This window comes from Haliotis rubra, unplaced genomic scaffold (genome assembly GCF_003918875.1).
Source record: "Haliotis rubra isolate DU_JTF1 unplaced genomic scaffold, ASM391887v1 Scf28, whole genome shotgun sequence".
NCBI lineage: Eukaryota > Metazoa > Mollusca > Gastropoda > Lepetellida > Haliotidae > Haliotis > Haliotis rubra.
Genome location: NW_025766891.1, coordinates 2,670,837 through 2,688,984, shown reverse-complemented (window position 1 = coordinate 2,688,984; position 18,148 = coordinate 2,670,837). Strand labels below are relative to the sequence as shown.

Here is an 18,148-nt window from a genome sequence, read left to right as displayed (position 1 = left end):
ATAATGGCATCTATGTTTCAGTACTGTTTGACAACACAGACCAATACTTTCGCAATTTACTTGAAAATCCAGAATCTTCATGTTAAGATTACAAGGTTAGACCTACAGTTCCAATGTTATGGGAACTTGGTTTTTGATAAGTGTTAACTGTCAGATTCTCTACAGATTGTAGAAACGTTTCCAAAAACACACAATCACCAAGGGCTGAAAACCTTTTTCACTGAACACAGGTCCAGTGAACTTGCAAAATCCATCTTGACCATAAAATATGAAGGAGAAATTTCAAACTTGACCACATAAGAATCGGTAACAATTTGGTTTCTTTTACAAATAATCTTTATCAATTGGTAGCAATTGCATTTTTATTTCATCATCAAACTACATACAGCAAAACATTTCAGTAGTCTGGCACTGCTGTACCACGGTAAAGTTTAATGTGGATATTTATTTGACCGACCGGAGAATTCCACACGACCTGGGCATCAGGCAATGGTATTTTTCAACCCTTGAATCACTGCCAGTCACAGGGGTGGATCCAGGATTTTGGAGCAGGGGGGGGGTGCACATAAATCATGAAGTCCAAAGGTTAGGGGGAAATGCTCCTCACGAATTTTTTTCGGGGGATCTGGATCCACCCCTGATTCATAGAAACTTTAAGCTACATAAAAAACTCACTGGGGCAAAGGGGCGGTGGGGCACCCTAGTGGTTAAGCATTTCCCTGTCACACTGAAGACCTATGTTCGATTCCCCAAAGGGTACAATGCGTGAAGTCCATTTTTGGCGTCCCCCATTGCTAAAAGCAGCAAAAACTCTCACTCACTCCCTCACTCACTGGGGCAAAAATCCAGTTCCTGCATAAGGCAGACCAAGTTAACGTCACTGCATCCACTGCAGGTATAAGAAACCAGATTACGCTATCTGCAGATGTCTAATCTTAAAATTCCTTTATGGTTAGAATTGATCTTTAGCAACCCTAACGGATGGGTGGGATTTCAGATGGTTTATGTCTGTCATTATATCTTAACTGCGTTAATAGGTACTCATGATATCAATCACTGGCTTGTTTGGTTCCGATTTGATTATCTATAGGTGGCCATGATATAGCTGGAGTATAGCTGATTGCAATGTCAAACAAACAAATAAACAAACAAACAACACCTCTTTCATGCACTTGTTTCACATTACACTGAAACATTGTCATCAATCAATTAGTGTGAAGCGACCTTCAAAAAGTGTTACTTTTTATGTGCTACTGAAAGATTTCTTAAATATTATCATAAGAAAAAACATCTAGTATCACATTATGCATGTGTGGCCATTTTCTCAGGGCTGGAAAAGACTATGCAGACATTCTTCACCTCAAGCAGAGACTCTCAAGTTCCGATCTGGTGAGTCATGTTTCTGTTATTACCTCCAGGTTAGAATTGGTCTTCAGCAACCCATGCTTGTTGTAAGAGGTGACTAACGGGATCGGGTGGTCAGGCTCGCTGACTTGGTTGTCACATGCCATCGGTTCCCAATTGCTTAGAACAATGCTCATGATGTTGATAACTAAATTGTCAGGGCCAGACTCAACTATTTTCAGACTGCTGCCATATAGCTGGAATATTGCTGTGTGTGGAGTTTAACCCGGATCTTCACGGGTCAGTCATGCAAGTGCACGAGCAACAGTGCACGTCATAGGGGCACAGTGGCATGATGTAGCCAGTGAAGGTCCGGGTTAGAATGAATCTTCAGCAACCCATGCTTGTCGTAAGAGGCAACTAACGGGATCAGGTGGTAAGGCTCACTGACTTGGTTGACACATGCCATCGTATCCCAGTTGCTTTGAACAATGCTCATGATGTTGGTAACTAGATTGTCTGGGCCAGACTCAATTATTTTCAGACCGCCGCCACATAGCTTGAATATTGCTGAGTGCGGCGTCAAACTAAACTCACTCACTCACTCAATGGCATGATACCAATAAGCCAAGTCTGACTACTACCGTTCGGTTGTCTGTTAGGACTGCTGCAGGAAATCCAGTTCTTACCCATAATGCTTCCCAGCACTCTATATCTTCCCGGCACTCTAAGAGGCGAGTAGATTTGTTTATGTGTCAGTCGCCATCGTACAACTGGAATATTGCTGTGAACATACTTAGTTGGTAGCTGGAGAGGAGAATTCATATTTACAGTAAATTTAACCACATCCCTGTGAACCTAGATGTGTTTGTCGATGCTGAAAAACAAACTAACATTGTGCTATCTACTTATGCTACAGAGACTTAAAGAATATGATTATATTAACAGTGTTTGTTGGCATACTATTTCTAGCGGGAAGTGAGGGTGTAGAATTCATATTTTCATTAATTTTAACCACATCTCTATAAACCAGTAGTGTATTTGTCTGTGATTTTTACAGCTACTCCATATGAAGGCATTCCATTTAACCTGCAACATTAAAAAAATTCATCTTCATTTATCCAGCAAGATATCTCCAGTATAAGACAAAATATTATGGATGTCAACTTCTTTATTGCATTCGCAACGTTTCAGGCCTTTTCCTTGCCCCTTCATCAATTCACCTGACAAAGTGGCAAGGAAAATCCCAGAAACGTTATGTGTGCAATAAAGAAGTTGACATCCATAATATTTTGTCTTATATTTGAATACCAACTCATATATGCCTCTCAACAACCTCAAGATATCTCCAGTATCGCTAACCCAGACAGAATGGCTGTCACCAAAATTCATTGAAGTGCCCATTCTATACTAGTGTTTGGTATAGATCTACATTAACATTGGCGGTCTGTAAATAATTGAGTCTGGACCAGACAATCCATTGATCCATGAGCATCAATCTATCAATGGTGCTACCATGACGTGTCAACCCAAGTCAGCGAGCCTGACAACCCGACCCCTTTAGTAGCTCTTATGACAGACATGGGGTGCTGAAGACATTCTAACACTGATCTTCATGGGTAAGTGTTGAGACTAATGGATGGGCGTCCTAATGCTATTAAGCATTCTAAGTTGTAATTAACAGTGCTTGTCTGTTTTGTTGCAGCATGTCATGCCCTGGGACCCGCCATACTACTCAGCCATTGGCAGACAGGAGAGGTGAGCCCTTGCTTCTAGGGGATGGTGGGGTAACCTAGTGGTTAAAGCGTTCGCTTATCATGCTGAAGACCTGAGTTCGATTCCCCTCATGGGTACTACGTGTGAAGCCCATTTCTGATGTGTCACCTACGGTAAAATTGCTGGAATATTGCTAAAAGCGGTCTAAAACCATACTCACTCACTCGTCACACATAACGCCAAGGTTTGATTTAGCACATGGGTACAATGTGTGAAACATGTATCTGGTGTTTTACGTCATGATATAGCAGGAATAATGCTAAAAGTGGAGTAAAACCATACTCACTCACTCACTTCCGATAGTTCCATTCTACTCCACAGACTGACTTAGGATAAGTTTTTTTTTTGTATCAACTTTAAGCATGAAATATTTGCATTGAATTTATGTGATATGATTTATGATAAATGACTGACAAGTAGGATTTTTCATCCCTCACCTGGGGATATAGTCTGTCTATCGTCTGTCTATCAGTAATCGTTTCAGTTCCATTCAATATATTTCAACACAAATAGGCAAAAATGGTTTATAAGATCTTAAATGGGTGCCTTTTGCTTTTTTTGTCATTATTTTCCCCTAAGTTCCATGGAAACCATTTGTACTTACTCTTGTAAGAGGGTTCATTTTGTTTCCACATCTCAAAAACTATTCTTTATCTTTGAAAAAAACTCTGCAAATATATCAAACAGAATCTGAAGCTGAGCCTTTGCTATTTGCAGATTTATTTGTAAGTTAATTTGTTCCTGTTTCCATGGAAACAAGTTAGATTTTTCTGAAAAAGTGTTAGGTGTTGCTTCTGCAATCAAAACTGTAAAACAGTTATTATCCAAACTTGGGACTTGTATTAGTCAGGGGCTGAAGGGGTGCATTTTATTATTTAGGGATTTATGGGTTTTTTTTGTTTTCCATGGCAACAATTTTTACTTTGACTATTCATAGTGGTGTGTAATTCTGGACAATATCTATAAATAATTGGTACGCTTTCTTAAAACTCTGCACGGGCAAAGACCATATTGTAAGCTGGTGCCTTTTGCAATTTAAACATTTTCCTGAAAAATATTTTTCCCGTTTCTGGAAATGAAAATATATTTTTTTGGCTTGTAATTCAAACAGATGCAACGCAAGTTCAACAGAGTTGTCTCCCTTCTTCTCCCTGGGCTCATGCATAGAGGGTCTGAACCACTTGTTCCGCAGCCTCTACAACGTCACTTTGCAGCGGCAGAAAACACAGCCAGGGGAGTGCTGGTCACATGACGTTCATAAGCTGGTGAGACATTCCTGGCATCAAGTTTTGCACTGAAAAGACAAAATGTGATTAGGTTATATTTTGGCCCCACAGGTTTGAAACGAGGCAAACATCGAGAAATTATCGTTTGTATGTATGAATGAGAATAAAGGTATTTTTAAAACACATGCACGTTTTGTAAGCTTAACAAAGTACACAAAGGGGTGGGAAGGCTTAAGGTGTCTTCTGTTGTGATGTACAAAGCAGCGTTCGAAATAATCGCCAGCCTAGAGGCCCAGCGCCGGTTGTTATTGTATCAGGCCGGCAGTTTCAAATATTTGCAGGCCCTTGTGGCCTTCAGTAAATTATCTGTCATTTCTTTTCAACTGGAATCAGTGTTGTACCAGTTATAATGACATAAGTAAACAGTGTAAAACTGTGTACAGTGTAGTCTATTTTGTCTGAGACTTTAAGAACACGGGCCTGCAGGTTTCCTTCAGGGCCTGTAGATTTTAAAGCCTGCAGGCAGCAACATGGCCCGCTGCCGAACTAGCAAATTGAAGTATTGCAAACACTGGTACGAAGTTATTTTTATAAAATATTTATTCATCTCAGTGAGAAAATTAGTTTCACTTAAAGGTTTGCTGGTAGGTAGATTTCTTTTGAGGTTTAAAAATGCAATTTAAAAACAAAAAAGATTGAGGTTGATATTAAATACAAGCAGATTTTTTAGATTTACCTATGCATGGACTATAAGTTAGAACAGGTTACTGGTTGCAGTGTAGAAATACACTGCCATGAACCATCCCCTAATTTATATAGTGTATAACAATTTGAATACACAATACCATTCAGAAAGTGTTTTTATCTAACATATATTGATTCAACCCAATAAAAGTACTAGAATCTGTACATTACTGTGAAAGTGTAATCCCAAATATAACATATGTTACATCTAACAATTTGCAGCTATAGTTTCCTAGAATAGAATTAACTCCTGAAGAACCAAAATGTACTGATGTGATGCAAATACTTTGAAGTATTTAGCCATGAAATACATGAACAGATTATTTAAATGTAGTTCTTGGAAGATCATTGGTCAGTTGTTTTGGATTGTGATGCTAAGGTTATCGAGTTGGTTTATCGCGTAACTCTATCCACGACATGATAAAAGAACCCGTGAACTTGTGCTTGTCGTAAGAGGCGACTAACGAGATCGGGTGGTCAGGCTTGCTGACTTGGTTGACACATGTCATTGTATCCCAGTTGCATAGATCAGAGCTCCTGCTGTTGATCACTGGATTGTCTGGTCCAGACATGATTATTTACAGACAACCACCTTATAGCTGGAACATTGCTGTGTTAGAAGATAAAGCTACTCTGTTTTCAACTTTGCGGTCCTTTATCGTTGATTTAAGACAGCTAAATGTAATTTAAAAACCGAATGCGTTAAGAGTGAGCTTTTAAATAAAACATTTAGCGGTCTTAAATGAACAATGAAGGATCGCAAAATTGAAAACAGAGTAGCTTTATCCTTTATTCTAGCACCGCTAATAAGTGTTTTAAAAACGAACTGTTTGCGCGCAAGAACACAAGGCGTGAAGGGGCCTTTTGTCCTGGAAATCGCTTCAAGTCATCCCGTTGAGGGACAGGTCGTGTAACGAACAAAATAAGACATTTTCAACAACATAAACGCTTTATTTCAGGAACCAGTATGCTTGTATTTGTAACAAGCAGCATACATATATAAAAAAAATACAGTTTATACTATGAGCAAGTACAATTATTTGATTTTTCTCATGCGAATTATTGATCTTCCCTACTGTATGACAACCGACTTGCCCCAATTCAAGCCGTCATCTCACTAAGTGTAGTCGCCGCAAACTATATTCATGGAAATAATTGTTGATAACCACCTACTATTCCCAATTTAGAAAAACCTGACATGCCACGTTTTATGTGGGAGAGGTGGAGAGTGGAAACGGCCGAGATGGAAGCGGTCAGGTTAGGACGTGTGAGTCGACATGTGTTGTCGACGTCATGCCCGCTAGATCAAGACCCGATTTGAATACTGCCGCTTTTGCGCTGCTGACGAATTTTCCAGCTTCGTAGTTTCTTCACTGGGATTAGGGTCAAGAAATTCTTCTACAAACAATTCGCTTTTTACTTCAAAAACATCAAAGATGCTGCCGAGGTAGAAATCGCCGATGTTCGACATGTTTGTTTACAAACAGAAGTGTCAACGAGTTTATTGTGTTCATACGCGGTGATTCGGTCACTTTAATTAGCAGTCTTAAACTGCCATTTAAGTACGGTTTTGATGAGCTCTCTACCAATCAGAATCGAGTATCACACAATGTCGTGCTAGAATGCTGCTTTAATCAACAAATCAACAAACCAATACGATATATGACGGTTCAGGTCCACACATACGCTATGGGAGCGTGGTGGTTGAGCTGTTTTAAAGGCGCCAGGCGACTGATACAGCGAGCTTGAGATGCCGGGATCTAACCCACCTGTGACCAGGTGTTAAGACCTTGAAGTCAACTTTGTGTGCAGACTCTTTCAGTGTTGTCACAACCCCTAGTGTACAGTACACTATCCTGTGCACTTAAGAGAACCCATGAAACCATTGGTAAATGACCAGATGGTGGCCACACGAATACATGCCAACACCTAGTTGCAAGTACAGCAATGTGCAGTAAACTTGGACAAAGTACTGTGACTATGTGTCCCAGTCCACCCAGCTGTGAATGGGTAACCGTAAAGATGGGAAAGACGTAATAACTTGGTGCGCCTAGTGGCTGCAAGAGTTGTATGAACCCCAGGGAGTTGATAATGATATTGATAATACGATGTACCATTGAGATTGACATCCAGTGATCGAGGGAAAAAACCCCAGCACCTTATGCATGTACTAGCTGTGTGGACATGTGTGCTGTAAAAAATGTCCTATGCAGAGCTGCAGATAACATTTGGATCATTGAGTTATGTACTCGCATGTGTTCATCTCAATTGGGTATCCTAATTTTCCATTAATTGTAAAATTATAACAAAGTTTACGTTATTTAGATTGGATCTGTAATATGAGAAATGATAAGAAAGACTGCAAGTTGCCTGGTTCATGTGTTGAAATAGAACCTCTGAATATACCTCAGTTATTTTATCTATGCACCGGTACGCAAGCTATGATTCAACATTTTTTGTGTGTATGCATGTAAGATCAAATTTGTTGAGTATTTACAAAAATTCAAGCATACTTGTATGCAATAGACTTAATAAGAATTGAGTTTACACATAAATAATTGCGCAATTTACGCAGATACACAGCTTATCTGTACCTCTGTCCTATAATAATAATAATCCTATTTCAGGCTGTGGTCCACGAGGCCTATGGGGTGCAGGGATACATCTATTGTGATTTCTTTGAAAGAGCAGGAAAACCACCCCAGGTGAGTTGTGTTTCCTGTTTCTAACGTTTTGCTTTTGCGATCTTGTATCCTTAATTATCGAGTGTCTTGTGATTGGGCGCTAGTCTTGTCACCCAAAGACCCAGGTTTAATTCCCCAGGGGAACCTGTGATATGTGCATTCGGGCAAAAATTAAATCCACCCCCTTTACATTTGCTAGTCAAAATTTTCAGTGTGTAAAGATCAGTGTAAAGCACATTTCCGATGTTCCCCGCTGTGATATTGCTGGAATATTGCTGGAATATTGCTAAAAGCGGCGTAAAACCAAACTCACTCACTCTAAAGATCACCTTGACACAGTTAAAATTCACGAAATTCAACAGCATTTCAGCACATCTGTCAAAAACACAGAAAGGACAGACAAGGTTCACGGTAGTGACCAGACTGATGGTCACATAAAACAAATGCTTACTACTTATAATTTAAACATTCTCTCTGGATTATGGCAGCCTTATTCCTGTGGATACACAGAATACAAACAGAAAATCAAAAGAAATTTTAACACTAAGTCATAGCTATTCCTAGTGGTATACCTAATCTACCCCTGAGTTATCTCCCTTGGTCCTGACATCACTGTATTGTTCTCCTAGAACCCTTCATAATTTTTCTGTATGGTCCACACGTATGACGTGCAGAGAATCAGTGAGATTTATTTTTCAATCAAGTCTTCATTTCTTCACAAATAGGTCAGTCACATCGCATTCCATATTAACGTTCAATCGCATTACTATTTGATATTGTATTTATGTATATTTTCTTGTTTTCGGACTTTGAAAATTTCTCACCCTTTTGACTAGAATGAATATGGCACATAACATATGTCTCCAATGCCAGAAGTTTATTGCGCGGACGCCGATCCCCTCTCTATGTGTCTCATTCTTCAAGGATTGCTGTGCTTTTATCAGATAGAGGTCTGTTATGTCAAATGAGAGTTGGCTTATTATGGTGAAATTTTGTTCTATGGCTAGGAAGCGTAAGTATCTTCATCATCGGAATTCTTGGGAACTGAAAAAAGCCAACAAGGGATCACATTCATTGTCTATTAATCTGAGCCTAAATCCAGATCTAGGTCAAAATCTAATCAACCACCCTCATGGATATGTCTGCCATTTCGGATTTACTAGCTGATATTCAGGCTGCTATGGATAAGTCCGTCATGACGGGACATGGAGTTCAGAAATGAGGTGAATTTAGCCAGCTTTTGAAGCAATTGAGGAGACATATTTACCCTCGGCAAGACGGCAGACAGCCACAATGACTTGGTGGTCGATGGCACGAGCCGGGGCCAAAGTCATTACCTGACGGAAACCAGGGGTGCTATGACCTGGAAAGCCGGTTACCATGCCCTGGCATACGCGGGAGGCCTGTCCCCTTCAGGGGAGAAGCCAAGGGCTTCAGGCTGACAGGAACGGAGTCGGTCTAGCCCACGGGTCAAAGGGCTTTGCTCCTCCAGTTTTCCAAGTTTACTCCGGGTTATAATGGACACAGCTCAAGAGGGCGTTGGCGCATTTTTCCTGGACATGGTTTATCTATCCTTATCGGATGCTATGGCTAATCAAGGGAATATGTTATGTCATCTCACTTCCTTTGAAATGATTCAGAGACTGGAATCAATATTCCAGCCTTATGATGGGTCCTGTAATTTATCTACTTGGGATCAGACAAGCCAGTGATCAACAACAGGAGTATCGATCTATGCAGTTGGGATATGGTGTCATACTGGGTTAACCAAGTCAGCAAGCCTGACCTCCCGATCTCATTAGTTACCTTTTGCGACATGCAGAAGGGACTCATAAACCATCTCTTCCCCATTCATCACTTATAAACGGAATCAGGATTTCTCAGCTTTTGGTAGATGTCTACATTATCAATGGACTGGCATAAGTGAGTCAGGGAGTTGTCCATCTTTTCTCCACTCGACAATCTGTCACACTTGCCGCTGTATAAGGAAGCTATAGTTTTTCGTCATCTGAGCCTAGTTCTTAGCCTACTACTTTCGTTTTCATTAGTTGCATCGAAATCTACCTATGACCACGGCTTCAGTCAACCTGGTACAGGTGTTTTAAGTACTCTGTATCACATACAAGAGTCAAAGCGGCATAGCACCAGAATAGCTTGGTGAACTGTTAATTCCCTTCAACCGGACAACTGCGATCTGTAAGCAATTCTTATTGAATACTTTTTATATAGACTGCCATGGCTTCTTATGAGAAGCGCTTTTTTCACTGCACCATTTCTGTAGATTGCTATAAAACTGCATCCATGGTTGATAACATTCTTTCACTGCACTATTAACTCAAACATTTCTTTATAGTACATGTTTGAGCATTCACTTTGTGGTTGGATTTTGCAATAATTTTCAGTATTATCATCATTATTATTATTACTGAATTAGGATCACCACGGCTATTTCGAGACTAGCTACGGTTTAAATCAATCTGCTGCCTCACGAGGCGGGGCAGTTCAGGGAGTCAGGACAAGTGTAGGAACCTGATAACGGACGGCATAATGCGATATACTGTTTGCTTGGAAACCAGACCGATATCCAGTTCACTACAGGCAGGTGACTTTATTCAATTGTCTCTTTCTAGCCTCATGGCAGCATGACTCATAAAAGGTTATATGTCAACATTGTGAGCATATGCATTGTACATGGGAAGGGCGTGTTATAGAATTTCATCCATTATTGTTTACAAGCCTATTATCTTCTACTTCCTTGCGGATCTTGGGCTGTGTATTCTGTCGTCTGTTTAATATTTTCATCACTCCCATGTTCTTTAAAAACATCTGACATTTGGTCGACCTACTTTCTGCCATGCCATGACCATGTTGAAGCTAATATAAAGTGATTTATTTCATTGGTTGGTAAATAGGGTTTACTGGGATTGAATGAAGCTGATTGGCCGGCTAATACATTCGAACGGACGGTGTAAACATCGTGTGTTGTTATTTTGTCATGCCTTACAGAGGGAATTAAGTTTATCACAGCAAATTAAAAAGTGATTCTCTCATTTGATCAAGGTAGGATCTTGAGGAATGTGACCTTGCCTTTGGAGAGGCACTGTAAGAAGTTTAGGGACTGTGGGAAATTATTTCGTCATTTCAAGCAAGTCTGTGTTCAGTGGATAACGCTGGCAGGATAAATGATCTCCAATATTCATTATATTGTCAAACTAAGACTTGCTTAAATGGCTAGGGATAGCAATAGACAATCCCATATCATGCTTGATGGGATGGGTCTTTCCTCGCCAGTGCTTCAATTTTTGATAGGGATTCTCACACCTGGTCTTGTAATTATTAAAACTTTGACATTCACAATTTATGAAATCATCTCATGGCATGGGATGATAGCTTTCGGTTTTCCACCCTTCAAATTCTTTTGGGAAAGATTCTGCAGTAGATTCAACATCACAGTTGTATTGTATACCCAGTTGTTCCAGTGTGGCCTACAGCTGTTGTCAGACAGTTTTCTACGCCTAATGCTATGGCACAATCTGTTTAGTCAACTCAGATCCGATAAGTTCCATTAGGCTGCCTTGTATGATGCTAAGTAGAGACGAAGTTATCCAGTGTAGAGGAGAGGAGAGCAAGGAGTCTTGGACTCCCCCTATCACCTAAGTAGGGACGAGTTATCCAGTATAGAGGAGAGCAAGGAGTCTTGGACTCCCCTATCACCCTAAGTAGAGACGCAAGGAAGTTATCCAGTATCCAGTAGGGAGAGCAAGGAGTCTTGGACTCCCCTATCACCTAAGTAGGGACGAGTTATCCAGTGTAGAGGAGAGCAAGGAGTCTTGGACTCCCCCTATCACCTAAGTAGGGACGAGTTATCCAGTGTAGAGGAGAGCAAGGAGTCTTGGACTCCCCTATCACCTAAGTAGAGACGAGTTATCCAGTGTAGAGGAGAGCAAGGAGTCTTGGACTCCCCTATCACCTAAGTAGAGATGAGTTATCCAGTGTAGAGGAGAGCAAGGAGTCTTGGACTCCCCTATCACCTAAGTAGAGACGAGTTATCCAGTGTAGAGGAGAGCAAGGAGTCTTGGACTCCCCTATCACCTAAGTAGAGATGAGTTATCCAGTGTAGAGGAGAGCAAGGAGTCTTGGACTCCCCCTATCACCTAAGTAGGGACGACGAGTTATCCAGTGTAGAGGAGAGCAAGGAGTCTTGGACTCCCCTATCACCCAAGTAGAGACGAGTTATCCAGTGTAGAGGAGAGCAAGGAGTCTTGGACTCCCCTATCACCTAAGTAGAGACGAGTTATCCAGTGTAGAGAAGAGTAAGGAGTCTTGGACTCCCCTATCACCTAAGTAGAGATGAGTTATCCAGTGTAGAGGAGAGCAAGGAGTCTTGGACTCCCCTATCACCTAAGCAGTGACGAGTTATCCAGTGTAGAGGAGAGCAAGGAGTCTTGGACTCCCCTATCACCATACAGGGACTCTCAGTGTGATCCCATTCTTTTCTTCACAAGATTATCAGTTCCTTCCAGATTTAGGACATATTTTCATCTACATTTTTTTTTCTTAAGTGGGATTTTATCTTGGTAATACAACCCTCCAAGAGTCACCATATGAGCCAGTGCAGGTCACTTCTCTCAAGTTCCTATCATTTAAGATGGCAATCCTCCTAGTTTTGCTACAGCATCCAGAGTATCTGATTTACATGCTATAGATGTTAAATCCATGAATTCAGAGGGAAGGTTAATATCAGATGATAGATCTGAAAGGACAAGACTTTGTGCCCAATCTGAGCGCTATGTTGGTAGATGCAGCTTACACTGACATTTAGACATAATCGCTTGCCGATTGTTCATTTCAGACTAAACTAATGTTGATTCAGAGATATCTAAGATTACTATCTCCTCCTGGTTCAAGAAAAACATATCTTATGTATATTGTGATCAGGATCAAGACTCTTTTAATCTCCCCATGTTATCAGAGCCTTGGCTAAATCTCTGGTGGCTTGGTCATCAGTTCCGTTGGAACAAGTAGTTGCCAGTCACCAATGGAAATCATCTAACACTTTTATCCATTTCTATCTTAGAGACGTTGCTTCCTCTCTTGAGGGTCTCCACTCACTGGGGCCTTTAGTGGGCGCAGCACCTTGCCTCTGCCTGATTGCCCCTGGAAATAAAGGGGTGGGGTGTGGGTGGGTGTATGTCTGTTACACCTAAGCCTAGGATTACAGGATTGGATCAGACACAACCTACTGGCAAGCCGGAGATACCACGGTAGGAATCATTGTATTCATTGGTATCTCCTAACCGAGCACATTATGGGCAGAGTCTCTCATTTCTCGGCTATGGTTGATAGCAACAGGTTGGACTATATATTTTTGTTCGGGTTGAGGAACCTTAAGTACTATATATATTAGTTGTATTCGATACCGAAGTGGCATCATCAACTGGAAGTGACGCCATGAGACCGAAGTGATGTCATAACCGAAATAACATCACAAGATTGAATTAGAAGATACTCAACCTGGAGAGGTCAGGAATTCTGGAAGTGACTTCAAGAACCGGAAGTGACATAATATTTCTGAAATGATGTCAAATATCACTGGAAGTGACATCATAGGACCGAAGTGGCGACATAGAACTGGAAGGGACATATAATGGAATCTGAAGGTTATTAGTCTAATATCCTTAGGGATTGCTTCAAGGATCCGGAAGAGACGTCATAGTTACTGGAAGTGACGTCATCAAACAGGAAGTGACATCATAGTTACCGAAGTGACGTCATAATTTTAAGGTATATTAGGTTAATGACATATTTTGAGATTAGGATAGAATCATGATACATTTAAAGGAATCTATCGTAATCCGGATTTTATGGCGTTTTAGGATTATCATAATATCTATCATATCAACCATAACTATAGGAAGTTAGAAGACTCTCCATCTCTGGGAATGTATTCCCTCACCGCTACTGACCAATCTAGAGATAAATTATTTATCGCTGACTAATTCATAGTTATTCTTAGGAGGTTGAGTAATCAACTCTCAGCTAGTGGTATAGAGGGTAGTATCTTCCAAGGGTAACCCTCCTTCCTTACTTTGGGATTCAGGCTACCATAATCCAGAGGGAATGTTTATGTTATGATTAGGAACAATTACATGTATTGTTAGTAATTGTTAGTAAACTTACCTCTGGATTATGGGGAGTAGTTCCCACCCTGTGTCCTCCAGAAGATGTCATAGAAATTATCCTAGAAGATGTCATAGATGTGTTGTTTTTAGAAAAATTATGAAGGGTATTTAGGAGAACAATACAGTGACATTTGGGATCAAGGGGAGATAACTCAGGGTAGATTAGGTATACCACTAGGAATATCTATGCCACTTAGTGTTCAAATTTCTTTTGTTTTTCTGTTTGTATTCAGTGTATCCACAGGAATAAGGCTACCATAATCAAGAGGTAAGTTTACTGACAATTACTAACAATACAGCTAATTGTTCCTGTTTATGTCATGGTTCAAAACATATCCCTGCTGATACTTTTAAAGATTTGATGAATTTACAAGTTATCAATGGTGTAGAACACTTACAGAAATGCTCATGTCATTGAGGAATCGATCTTTCATGTTTTGGAAGAACAGCAAATTGAAGCCATAAAGACCAGTCCATACTTTGGCCTTATGTTGGATGAGACTTGTGACATCACCATACAAAACAAGCTTGCAATTTATGTCAGGTATGTTGATAGTGAACTCTGGGTGAACCTGCTGGTATACAGTATGCTGGACTTTGTTATGATTGAATTGAACAGTGAAAAATATACAATTTATGAACTAATCATGTCAATGACAATACAATACAAAACAACAAATTCTTTGCAAAACTCTTGTCTTTTGATTTACACAACGAAATATTACACTAAAATTTTCATGACTCCCAAATATTGAAAATTACTCCCCAAAATAACTATTGAGGCCAAAAATAAATGTTATGGTTTCGATTTCTACATTTCAGAACTAGGGTAGGTAGGTAGGTTTTTGTTTTTTTTGCAAAATATTTTACATTACTCATGTGTCAGAAAATAAATATAATTTATTATGTGGTGAGTAAAATTGTTAGGCTCTCGGCGGGAATATTAAGGGTCGGTCGGAAATCGGAACCACAAGCTTTTTTTAGGCCTGACTCCCATTTTTCAAAGTCTGTGTGAAACCCTGTTCCACGCATGGGTTCAATGTGTGAAATTCATTTCATGGTGTCTCCGGGTCGATATTGCTGGAATACTGCTGTGGGTTGAAATGGTATACCCAGTATTAGTAGAACCGCAGTATTTGCCTTCTCGGTTTGGTAATGCAATCCCAAAAATTTGTATTTTTCGGTTTTCATTCTCAATACTGCTATCTAAATCATAAAATGACAGTTTTGTTTATTCAAAATAACAAAGATTATGATTATCAAGCATGAGGAAGGTGAAATGGTTGGATGATCAGATGTACTGCTTCTCCAAGTTGCTGAGTTTGTTGATGGACTTAATTGCCACGTCTCCATGCAGACCATGGATAACTTCTTTGAGAGGCATTTTAGAAGTTGTATAATGCTAGTACCTACACCGAAACTTGGAGAAGAAGTTGCCTCTCAAAGAAATGTCCGTTTTGGCTCTTTGGCTCAATTTTCTGCATTACCATCATATCTGATTTACCAAAGGGAAACAAACCGAACCGAAGGCCTTGTATTGCAATACGCACTGTAACGCGGTAAGAGCTGCACGCTTCACCTCTAATATTGCTAAAACTCACTCACTCGCTCACTAATTATCAAGTGTATCATATTTTGATTCTGTTACGCTATGTAGCCTGAACCCAGCCATCCCCACCCTCATACACACTCATTCCTAATACATGTCTGGTATTGAAGTGGATGTAACGATGCCCTAAACTTGCTGTAACCATCACCATCTACAGTACAAACAGACCATCGCCATAAAGCAGGACTATTGCAGAGTGCTAAGTAAACTGAACTGAACTCACTCGCTCACTCACTCACTCACACTCACTCACTCACTCACTCACTCACTCACTCACTCACTCACTCACTCACTCACTCACTCACTCACTCACTCACTCACTCACTCACTCACTCACTCACCACTCACTCACTCACTCACTCACCTCACTCACCACTCACTCACTCACTCACTCACTCACTCACTCACTCACTCACTCACTCACTCACTCACTCACTCACTCACTCACTCACTCACTGGACTCACTCACTCTCACTCACTCACCTCACTCATAATTGCCCACCCGGAGGTCCAGCGTCGGTTGTTATTGTATCGGGCTGGCAGTTTTTCTTTTCAACTGAAACTTTTCCAATATTTTGTTTGTTTATTAACGTTGGGGAATCATCCATGATCAGTCATGTTACGATAACTTACAGTTTCAGTTTCTGGTATTTCAGCGTTTTGCGCATGGGAATATCAACACCAGTCTTTAACAAATACAAACTTCTCTCTGCGCCATAGGCTTTGCTAATTGATTTTGTAGAAACACTGTGAAACTGTGTACAGTGAAGTCTATTTTGTTTTTATTGGTTTGACTTTAACAAAATGGGCCTGCAGATTTCATTCAGGTCCTGTAGATTTTAAAGCCTGCAGGCACCAGCAGGCCCTGATGGCCAACTGGCAAATTAAAGTATTGCAAACACTGGCCTCAGTTACACAAATCAACTGGTTCAAAAACTTTACAAAAACACACAACTAGTCCCTTTTTAGTGATTGTTTGTTGTGAGACACAGGCCAACTGGTTGTTCTAACTTATCTGACTGAAAGTTGTGATTGTTTGTTGTGAGACACAGGCCAACTGGTTGATCTAACTTATCTGAGTTGAGGTGAGGTGAACATAACAACATAATTAACATAGAACCTAGAACATTAACCTCAAGAAAGTCTTCGTGAGAACGTGAACCACTTTCCATCCCAAAAGTCAACAGAACCATGGCTGCAACCCTGTCACCTCCTACCAAAAGACCCAAACCAGATTCAGCACCCATCAAGATATCCATCCCTACATTGGCAAACCAATACATCAAATCAGCCGCCTACTAAAACAACAAGCTGGCATAGATACCACCTTCTCCGCACAGGCCCTCCATACTTTTACAACATTCTCCATGCCAATGGAAGAAAACCCGCCACCGTAAAGAACAACAACCCAAAATGTGTCATCTACAAAATAAACTGTGATTGTGGGCAGAGCTACATAGGCTTAAACTTCCGACCCATCAACACCCGAAAGTGAAAGAACATCAGACCTCTGTCAACAATTCCGATAGCAAATCAGCCATTTCCGACCACATCAAAGCAAGCCCCAATCATCAAATGGAGTGGTCTTACATCACCATTCTCTCCAACAACCAAACAGATTTCACTAAACGCTAAGCTCACCAAGCTTATCCACATCAAACGCCAAAGCCCACCATCAACAGAGACCAAAGATACTTCATTCCATCCGCTTTATGATGCACTCATCCACCAAGCCCAATCTACTGTATAAACTCTGCTGTATAAACATCTCATTATTATTTGTACATCATTGGCTTCCACGCCTGTCCTTTGTCTACTCTCTGGCTTCATCAGCTTTCTGCCTAGCCAATTATGTTAATTATGTTGTTTTTCTTTGTTATATTGTTACGCCCAGTATATATACACTTCCCCTTCTTCATGATCCTTTATGCTTGACAACGGTATTAAGAATCTGTATCGAAACGCCAGACTCACTAATAAAAAGAAGTTGTTATCCATAAAGTTTGTTTCTATATTCTAGCTTATCTGACCTAAAGTTGTGATTGTTTGTTGTGAGACACAGGTCAGCTGGTTGATCTAACTTATCTGAGTTGAGGTAAGGTGAAATTTGGTTTTATCGCCGCGGTTTGAGCATATTTAGCTCTATATGACGACATGCATGCATGTGTATGTGTGTGTGAGGCTGCTTGCACTAGCCCAGACTTAAGCTGGTTTTATAGTGCTAGCCCACTGAGAGACCATGCCGCAGTGAAGCATGAATACCCCACTCAGACACATTATACTGACTCGAGCCGACCAGTCCTTGTTGTACCCATTAATGCCGAAAGGCCAGACAGGGACCAACAAGTACCATATTTTAACGCTCTTTTGGTATGACGAGGTCGGGATCGAACTCCGCGATCTTCTTCGGCCTCGGGCGGATGCTCTAACCACTACACCACACGGAGGCAGTCAATTTATCTGAGCGACAGTTCTGTTTGTTTGTTGTGAGACACAGACCAACTGGTTGATCTAACTTATCTGACTGATTATCTGAGTATGATCATACAGGATGGGATGACCATGCTCTTAATATCAACCACT

General features: G+C 40.6%; 1 protein-coding gene across 1 annotated transcript in view; it reads left to right on the top strand.

The window, feature by feature from the left end:
• The window catches only part of LOC124281138 (mitochondrial intermediate peptidase-like), a 56,052-nt gene that overhangs the window by 27,613 nt on the left and 10,291 nt on the right, over nucleotides 1-18,148 (top strand). The window contains exons 10-13 of the mRNA XM_046717166.1: nucleotides 1,329-1,389; nucleotides 3,050-3,102; nucleotides 4,232-4,385; nucleotides 7,718-7,795. Of these exons, the coding sequence (XP_046573122.1) occupies nucleotides 1,329-1,389; nucleotides 3,050-3,102; nucleotides 4,232-4,385; nucleotides 7,718-7,795 (346 nt within the window). The remainder of the gene's footprint in view (nucleotides 1-1,328; nucleotides 1,390-3,049; nucleotides 3,103-4,231; nucleotides 4,386-7,717; nucleotides 7,796-18,148) is intronic.